General features: G+C 39.7%; 1 protein-coding gene across 3 annotated transcripts in view; it reads left to right on the top strand.

Annotated features, from left to right (window-relative positions):
- The window catches only part of Klf12 (Kruppel like factor 12), a 403,434-nt gene that overhangs the window by 182,133 nt on the left and 211,088 nt on the right, over positions 1-10,213 (top strand). For 2 of the 3 annotated variants that reach the window (XM_029541485.1, XM_029541486.1), the window contains exon 4: positions 5,675-5,728. The exons of the other annotated variant lie outside the window; for it this stretch is intronic. In XM_029541485.1, the coding sequence (XP_029397345.1) occupies positions 5,675-5,728 (54 nt within the window). The remainder of the gene's footprint in view (positions 1-5,674; positions 5,729-10,213) is intronic. 3 annotated transcript variants of the gene reach the window in all.

The raw sequence follows: 10,213 nt of genomic DNA, 5'->3' as shown, positions 1-10,213 counted from the left end.
TCTCTCTCTCTCTCTCTCTCTCTCTCTCTCTCTCTCTCTCTCTCTTTCTCTGTGTGTGTGTATGTGTACACTCATGTGCACGCACACATGTGCCACTGCTCATGTGTGAAATTTAGAAGACAGCTTGTGGGAGAGAGTTGTCTCCTTCTATGGTCTGGCTCTGGGACTCAAACATGGGTCCCTGGGGTTTGGTGGCTTGCCTTTATATGCTGAGCCATCTTGCTGGGCCCCATCTTCTTCACAATATGTTTAGATGAATCTATGAGGATAATGACTGAGGTAGTACATTCACTCAAAGCTGATGTCCATTAAAAAAAAAAAGGCCATCTTGTTGTTTTTAAATTTTCGAGAACATATCATTCACTTTTATTCCTTTCTTTTAAAAACTTAAAATTATTTTTTAATTGAATGGAATTAATCAAACTGTGGATTTAAATCCCTAGCCTCCATTGACCAAGTCAGGCATGGCAAAGTAGCAAGACAAGTCTCCAGGATTATGGGTCCATTTCTGTGGCCAATTTTATATAAACGTTGGATGCGTGACCCCCTTCTAATGCATCATCATGATGCCATTGTATTTGCTAAAGATGAAGGCGATGCCGTAAGATGACTGTTTGCTGTGAACCATGCCTTCGTTCATGGAACAGTTCAGAGACCTGGATGGATAGATATTATTTTCACTAATACAATCTCCTCATCTTGAGAGTCATATAACCACAGGCAATATTGCGTCTGTTAAAAATAAGATGCTTCCATTACTAAGAACATTATCAGTCATTTGCCATAAACTCTTTTGTAATAGAATTTGATTTTCATAGACTTTGTTATCAAATCGATAATGTCTAGTATCTTATCAGTCATAACACAGACACAGAGGACTCATGTCTCTGTTTGCATGATTCTAGCTTTTTGAATTTCTTTTTATAAATTTTATTTTCCACAGTGGTCACTGACTTCTACATTGCTATCTCATAAGTAGATATAAGTGGAGGTTTTTGCCAGATTTTCTTCAGGTTATACACACACAAACACGTACACACAGAGAGGTGGGCAGAGAATCAAATAAATAATATTTCTCTTCATTTAAATGTGGCTCTCTCTATATTGAATGTATCTATACTTATATATCTTCACTTTTCTGAAAACTGGGACATGTTACAAGCCAAAGGTTTGCTAACAAGGAGAAGGTAAGGCCATATTTATGTCCAAAACACACTACTTAATTCTTCAGCCTCAATTTCTTCTACTGTAAAATGGGGCTTATAATAGTACCTAGTTCACAAAATTTATGGGACGAAGAGAAGTTTGAATGTGTAACGAGTTTATACAAGTAACTACAACAGACACTGCCTTCTGTTTCAGCCTGCACCGTCCTGGCTCTTCTCTGTTCTTTTACTGCAGTCTTTTAGATTGCAAGTTCCAACACAAACACCCTCTTCCACAAATAATTTCCATTGATCTCCTACTTGTCCACACTTTTATTGAGTTTTATGTATAGGCAGTACCCAGTAATTTAATATTTAAATAGGTTCAATTCTGTCTTGTGTCCATTAACTCTTCTAAGCTTAGTTTCAGTTTATTTTATGAGCTGAATCTCAGAAGTGGAACATGTTAGGTCTGTGGTTTACCTGAGGACCATCTTCATATTAACTTCTCAGGAAGCATATTAGAAGGTGAATGAGGGATACTATGTGCATGGGCTTTTGTTTGCCTTGCCGTTTATAACAATCTCACTCAACACTATTAATCTTTTTGCTGTAATCATGCTGTAATTGTGATGGCATCTCTCATTAGCAATGGTCATGTAAGCAACCTCAGGGTCACATAGTATTCTGTGACAGAACCAGCTCTGTTCTATGTTTAAATGATACTTTTCTGTAATGCAATCGCTGTTTAACAAAGACCCTAAGTGAGAAAAATCAGAGAATGATTTTTCTTTTAAGACCTCCAGGAATCACTGCCATTATTTTATTTCCTAGAAATGCCTGTTGACATCATGCTGTCTGTTGGTTAACTTACTGAAAATGCTTAAGCTAGCTGAGTTTCTTTGATGTTGAAAAAAAATACTTCTTCTGACCTCTCAGTCTAAAGAAAACATAACACCACAGACTGCCTTTGACTTGGTGTCCCTCATGGAACTCAGACGGCTACTTAGTGTGTTAATCTCTCTTATTTATGTCAGTTCATTGAGCAGACCAAGTCTTGGGATCATGATGCTGTAAAAGACACATTGAGAAGATAATGAAGTCACTCCCTGAAAACGCTCAATAGCCATTGCATGACTACAACTTAGGCCTAGAACCCTTAACCACAATCCAAAGGATTTAGTCATCACACTTAAAGCTATGATGCGTATGCACCACTCAGATTTTCCATTGGACTACGAGTAGATGTGTCCAGTGTTTAATGACACAGAATACTACTGGCATGCATTTCTGCAGGCACACAATTTAGATAGAAATGGAGTTGTGTCTTACTGGAAAAACTTTAAGCAGAAATAGTGAAGACATGAAAGAACAATCTGGATGGTGTAGAAGTGATGTGCAAATGAATATCACACACACATGTGCACACATGGCCTCTTCTTGCCCAGGGTACCAGCTGACAGCAGATTTAGTTTTAAATAAAAATGATAGTTACCTTTTGTTTTCCTAAATCACTTACTATTGTTGATATTTATTTTATGTGCTTGGGTATTTTGCCTGTATGTATGCCTATGTGCACACTGTCCTTATGAAGGCTAGAGGAAGACATTGTATCCTCTGGTACTGGAGTTACAGTTGATTGTGAACTGCCATGGGTGTGGCGGGAATTGATGTGGACCCTGGAAGAACAGCCAGTCCTCTTAACCACAGAACTATCTCTTCAGCCTTTATTCTGTTGCTTTGTCTATGGAATCCTGTTATTTGTAATATAGAAAAGTAATGTTGGCCAAGTATTGATTTTGAGTAATTGGTAGGAGAGTGGCCATTATGTAATCCTCCAGAAAGACCCCAAAGAAGGCTGATAGAGTGACCCTCCTTTCTCTTCCCCATATTCTTTCTTGTGTGGCTCTTTCTTCTGATTTCTCAAGTTTTTTCAACTACTATGAATTTTAGCATTTTAGCATTCATTTGGAGGAAATTGGAATTATCGATATCTGTTCACATAAAAGCTGTGTTATAGCTGAGTAGTTAGCCGCTCGGACTTCACTCTTCGTTCCCTTTCAGATTCCATATGCCATTCCATTTGTGTCATGCTGCTTTATTACGATTCTGGAGAGATGATTTGGGAAGACGCCAGGGGCTTTCTTGGGACCAAGGGTCTTATGGAGCCGGAGAGTCCAATGTTGTTCTTTGATGCTGTCTGTTGACTTCCAAAACTGGGAGAGTGATTCAGCAGACTCTCTGTTTAACCCAAATCCCCAGGGCTGTAGCTGTGTCCTGCATTTTGTCTCTGGTTACCTATAACTGCAGTTGTTTGGCTAATTCAAGTGCAGAAACCGCATGTGCTTAAACCCCCACTCTTTACTCTGTGTCTGTGGATTATGTGTTTGAGAGGTGGAGTTCCATTCAACCTGCACAGTATGCCATTGTTGTATAGTCTGCCTTGGCTTCCTTGTGATATACTTATTAAAACACATTAAAGGATCACTGAAGCAAACATATAGAAGAAACCCCAGAAACCCCTGGGAATGATGTATGTAGTTCAGCCTTGGACGGTTACAGTTCATTATAGATTTCCTTGTTTAAAGAGTTAGGTGTTCTACCTCAACCCTCCCTGAGGTGCTGTAGTCAGTTCACAGATGACGAAGGAGGGAGACATTCTCTTCAGTGGCTTACCCATGGTTAAAGGATTCATGTGCCTGAAAACAGGATTCCATCCATGTGTTTAGGTGTAATCGTAATGAGATAAATTATGTCATTAAAAAGAGACACACAAAGGTAGAAGAATGGCAGTAATTGAATGCACAGGGGATTAAGTAGAATAAGAGAAGAAGGGGGGGTAATAAAGAGATGGGGGAAAAGGAGCAAACAAGGGTAAACCTTGAGTCTGTGATGCAGTGACTGTGGAGTGTGGCAACATTACAGGTCCCGAGGCAAATTATCTCAGGCTCTTCCTCCCACCGCTTGGTAGCTTTTCATTGTCTACCTTTCTGTTTGACCTAGATAGTTTTGACTGTTAAGTGAAATAATTTATGGAATGTAAAACCAATTAGGCTCCACCAATCCACAGGCCAAGGACGTCATCAGATATGTCTGAGACTTCTCGGTCTTTCTAAAATCCGCAGACCCAGTGCTGCCCTCCGTGTATTGTAAATCCACTCTTATTTGTGAGTTTTGTTTTCAGGATACTTTTATTAAGAGAGTGTTTTGACAATGGTATGTGGAGCGACCTGAATGTGGGTCATGGTCACTCACATTTGGTTTCAGAATGAAGGGATCTTACTTCTCATTGAGCTCATCTCTACTTTGCATGGCCAAAAGGAAAGGAAGCCTCGGTTTGCAGGGGATCCATATGCTTGAGTTGTTACAGAATGAGGGACCGTGTGCAATGGCCCCTTTGCTTCCTGCTACCTCTGACTTCTAGGGTGCTAGTGGCAAAATCAGAAGACCCCTTTTGTAACAGAACAGTGGAAGGCTTGGCACTGTGCCTGCGATGCTTGCGGAAATCATCCCTGGCTTAAAATCTGGTTCTGTTTCAGCAAAGTTCAGTGAGCAGAACAGGTCTGGAGATGCCCCAGGGAGGGTTGTCCCCCCCCCCCCAATATCTGAAATTGTTTAATAGATAAATGTAAATTCCTGGATGTCACGCATGAGTCCTTATATCTCTTTGAGAGTTGTGAAGAAATTTACCACAATATGTGGCCCGTTGAGTGCTGCGGAGAGAGGACTGTGCCACTGTCTCCAGCAGCCTTTGAGTTCCTGCCGAGTGACTGAAGCCCCATTGTCCCGACTAGCATTGTGTTCCAAGTTTCAAGGCAATTACCAGTGGATCAGGAGCTCTGTGCTTCTGTCTTTGAAGCAGTAGTTTCCGTGTTTTTTTTTTTTTTTTTTTTTTTTTTGACTTTTTTTTTTTTTTTTTTTTTTTTAGTCATTGACATTTTATTTTACCTCTTCTCTGCTAAGAGAGTGAATGACTCATTTAAAAGTTAAAAAAATACTTGAACTGCTTAAAATATTGATGTTCTAAGTGCCATAACTTGGAAGAGGAGGCATGAAAATTGGCATTTAAATGATGTCTGCAAAGATGCCACATCTTTTGTATCGCAGGAGAGAGGCTGCTGAAGGGAGCCGGTCTGAATTGGAAGTCATCTCAGAAAATGTCTTCATGGAGCTGTAGCTTCTGACTCACAGCTGCCCTGTGGAAGGGGCTTTTTTTGGGGGGGGGGTGTTTAATGCGCAGCCTACGCTCCCTGGCCAAGCAGAACCTAAGTGCAAGAATTTTCTGGGATATTTGTTTTTAATTATTGTGTCGCATTTTTGACTTTCCAAAAAAACTTACAAGGGGGCTTTTGGGTTCCTGATGTCTTAAGTGGCATCTAGAACAAATGTCCAAGTTCTCAGCCAGCGTTCGTTTATCCTCCCTTGACATCTAAACCTGTGTCTTTGTGATCCAGTATCTGGGTTCCAGAGGAGAGTCCCTGTGTCTGTCCCTTCTGACAGGACTGGTCAGAGTCTTCTTCTTCTCTCAGAACAGATCGAGTCCATTCCCCACTGCCTGCAAAGGAGACACAAGGAGAAGGAAGGTAGGACCCTTCCCAGGAGCCCCAGTCAATGGCTTTCTCCCAGGCAGCCTTTCTTTTCTCTGGATCATGTCTGCTTTGGCACCACAGCTTCCTGGCTTCACCAGTGTTTCTCACTGAGAGGCGACGTTCAGCCCTGTGTTGGAATGTATGAAACCAGAACCTCTGTAGAATTTTGAACTAGTGCTCCTAAGGGAAAGGGCTGAAGGGCAACACATATGACTTTGCAGTTCACACTCCAAATACTTCAGGTAAGAAAAGAGAAGAATTTAGCTATATTCAGTTTACATAGAACATAATGGTTTGACTCTTCGGAAAAGATAACAGTATAAAACAGAAAAGAGTTCCCTGGAATGTAGACCATGCATTGATTCAGTCAAGTGGGCAGAGCATGGAATCAAGTCTGTTAGGAGCAGAAAATCCTCAGGTTTTGCATTGCTGCTAAGCATGATTACCTGAGAATGTTCATGCACAAGAAACAGAGATGGGATGGGAATGTATGTGACTGGCCAGAAGGAGCTGTGTAATTGTATGCAGTTAAATTCACTATTTCTTGGGACCCCAAAGGCATAAATAAAAGATTACTAATCCTTAGGCTGCTCTTTACTCTATAACCTTTAGGTGTGATCCTGGAGGTAACCTCTAGTAACAGATATCTTCTTTGATCCTTAAAAAACAAAGTACATTTCCTCCTTTCTGGGGGCAAGGGTTATCCTTCACAACTCGAGTAACCAAAAAGCAAATAAATAAATCAGTGCTCTCCAGAAGATACATAGCGTGAGTTGCAGTAGGTCCCTGCAGAAACAATTTTGAAATATTTGAATTGCTTTAAAATTAATACCAGTCAATCAATCAATCAATCAATAGATGAGACAGTGGTAGGAGTTGCTTTTGAAACTAGCAGGACAATGGAGAGCAGTGTTTCTGAACAAGGTTTGTTGAGGTCATTTGACATGGACCTCTGCGTTTGATTCTTAGTGTAGTGTATTTCTAGCTGAAGAATTCAGTCTTAAATTGTGTAAGTTTCTTTCTGAACCAAAGCTTTGGAAATTCTTATATACATAATAGAAAAGTGCTAGTTGGAGTCCATTTTCTACCAGCCATAAAGGTAGGACATATTTTTAGTCATAATCATGAGAGAATGGTCTTAGCCTCTAAGTTCTGTCAACTTGTTGGTGGTCTCTGCTATGCTCAATATGAACGGGGGGCGAGGGGGGGAGATGACTTGCACTGAGCAGCTAGCCCTGATCATCAGAAAAGCCTACTTGCCAGCATTTATTTTGGAAATGATGGAGAATTCTTCCTAGTGGGAAAAACCTTTGCGAGCAAACTGGGAGACAACCATGGGGGAATCAATCAGGAAACACAGTGACAAATTTGGAACTTTGTGAGCAAACTGGGAGACCACCATGGGGGAATCAATCAGTAAACACAGTGACAAATTTGGAGAACTAAAAGGTGAGTAGACAGAGACAGACAAATATGCCAAAAGCTGTGGGTTAGGTAACAGAGAAAAGGAGATTTCAAATATTATTCATTAAAGCTACATCTTAGTTCCTGACCATACACTGATATTTCTGTTTAAAACATCTTTCTTTTAACAAAGGACAACTGTGTTTCACCAAGAAAGCTCCTTGCCCACTCTTGGTTGGTTGATTTTAGATAGATAGATAGATAGATAGATAGATAGATAGATAGATAGATAGATAGATGATAGATAGATAGAGATATATTAGATGATATATAGATATATAGGTATATAGATATATAGATATAGATAAATTCACAAACCAATGCAGATTTCACATACATATGTTTTTGCATATCTGGGTATAATTACCAATTTACATATATAAATATATTTGTTTTTGTGCATATTTTATGTATATACCTTGAATATCTATATATACACATTCATATATATATATATCAGATAATTCAGATACATGCTTATATTTGCCCATAAATAATTCTGCACTCAGCAACAGCAAATGACTTGGTGTTTTTCTAGATTTGCAAACACTAGCTGGGTAAAAACGGACCATCAGAATGAAGCTGAAGCTGATGCGGATGCGGATGTATAGTGAAGACCTTCAGTAGAAACTGTAGAATCTACTCTTTCTGGGTTGACTGACTTGCTAAACTGATGAAGTTGAGGGGAATCAAAAGAGAAGTCAGATGTAACAGTGACCTATTTACATATCACTTCTAAAAGGGCTCAGAATATAAGTATTTAGCAGAGACTGTTGGATGGTGCTCTAGATTTATCAGATACAGTTAAGTTAATAAATGAAAATAATGTGTTCCAGCCTTCCAACCCACTGGTAGGTACTTTGTTCTTTAGGGGTATTTGCTACATTATCAAGATCTCTGGACACAGTCAAATGAAATGTTAACAATTAATTTGCAAGAGTAAGATATTATGGAATATTATACTATGCTAATAATATACTTAGGAATTTAGAATGAATAAACTGCACCAAAAATTAATTAGAATCTGTGAGAGCAATTTGTGAAATGATGCAGTCAGTCAACTTTGATCTTTCTTTCTTTCTTTCTTTCTTTCTTTCTTTCTTTCTTTCTTTCTTTCTTTCTTTCTTTCTTTCTTTTAACTTTTGCATTCTGGGTTTGGAATTTAGAGAAAAGTGAATTCCTTTGTTATATCAGGATGAATCAACAGAGGAGAGGTAGGATATTTCAATATAACCTGTAAAGATGAAGACAATCACACTAGGATGTCTTTAGGGCAGTTCCTTGCTAGGAAGGTTAACACTCTGCTGTTTGGTTGCCCCCGAGGTGATAACCATTCTAGAAAGATCCATGCTAATACTTGCGTGGGTCCCTAGTCTTTGGTGGAGAAACACAAAACTTAATTTCTGAATTTGCTTTCTACTTTTGACTTTGCCATTGGAGAATGTGGCGACTTCCTGCGACATGAGTGTCCACTCCTGATCACAGGGTTTACACATTGGCGCCTGCCAGCTTGTGAAATTTGATCAGCTCATCTCCAGAATTGGATTGGTTTTAAAAGCCTTCACTTCATAGGTATTTGCTGTCTTTTCGAACCTCAGGAGTTTGTCAGCACAATTCAAAACAGGAATTGGGAGCAAATGAGGCAGAATTAAAGAGCCAGGGGGAAACAGGGTTGAGAAAACCTTAGTCTAAACCTCCCAGTGGCAGCTAGGGTTCTTGTTGCACTGCCAGGTATCTGATGGGAGAGATTGAGCATGGAGTCAGATGCAGAACCAGGGGCTAGGAAAGAATTCCTTGCTGGATAACTGGACATTCTTTCCTTTCCAGAGCAGGCAGCTCTTTCAAAGTTAGGTTTGTATTATCCCTGGAATCATGTCTGATTCTCATCTCAGACTCTGAACATCTTTGTGAGTCTGTCCTTCATTATGAAGTATTTTTAAATGTACCTAAAATAGATCTGTGCAGCAATTTGTTTACAGTACTGGAACATGGGGTGAGATGGCTCACAATGTGCCTTAAGGATGATAGTATTTAATGTAGCTTATCGATGTCATCAGCTGGAGAGTTGGATTTTTCTAGTAGCAGGTTAGGGAGGAGGGAGGGAGAAAGAGGGAGAGGAGGGGAACTGATATTGCTACGGAAACAAGGATTTGTGTAGGTGGAAGAAAACTTGCAAATGGAAGTTACATGAGGAAAAAATGGTAGAAGGGAAACTATATTAGTGTTAAGTTTTGGTCAATTACAATTTTGTACCCCAAGTCACCATTTACTTGGAAAGTGTCCCGTTACTCCTCTGCACTCAGTGTGTGTGGGGTCATGTCTGGCTTGGATGATCCAGGGACTGTCAGGGCACTGTCAGGCTGTCACATTGACCTTGAAAGAGCTTGTTTAAGCATGTCATCATTGTTGTTATAGAACAGTGTCAAGGAACAGTGTTAAAGACTTACTAGTATGATATGTGTCGATTTCATTATAAAAATGTTCTATGTTGAATATCAGAGTATCACACTCATTCGATGTCAGATAAATGGCGGTAGTATCATAGGAACATAGAACAATTCACCTACTTATAGCCTGGAATACTAATGTCAAGATGCAGGCCTTCTGATTTCCCATCTCCAATTTCTTTGTTAAATATTAATATGTTAATTTATATGGCCACCGCTTGCCATGAGATCCCAAGCTTCATCATGCCACCCATCAAAATTAAATGATACTACTTAAGGCTTCATCTAGGAAATAGCTCATGGACTCTAATTCTTCACAACCTTTCTAGGAAGGCTCTTATTTCAATATTGTGGCTGTAGTTTTATAAGTAGATGAAAAGAAGCCAAGGAAATAGCAGCTGTAGAATATTGCCCTCAACACAGTTGCATTAATCACCCACCAGAGTTTAATCTTGTCAGACTTAAGGCTGAAGAAGGCTAGGTGTGAGCAAAGAGAGTGATGTGTGTGGATCTTCTGCGTGACGCGTGTGGATCTTCTGCGTGACGCGTGTGGATCTTCTGCGTGACG

Source organism: Mus pahari, chromosome 8 (assembly GCF_900095145.1).
Source record: "Mus pahari chromosome 8, PAHARI_EIJ_v1.1, whole genome shotgun sequence".
Taxonomy (NCBI): domain Eukaryota; kingdom Metazoa; phylum Chordata; class Mammalia; order Rodentia; family Muridae; genus Mus; species Mus pahari.
This window is presented reverse-complemented; position numbering and strand designations above follow the sequence as displayed.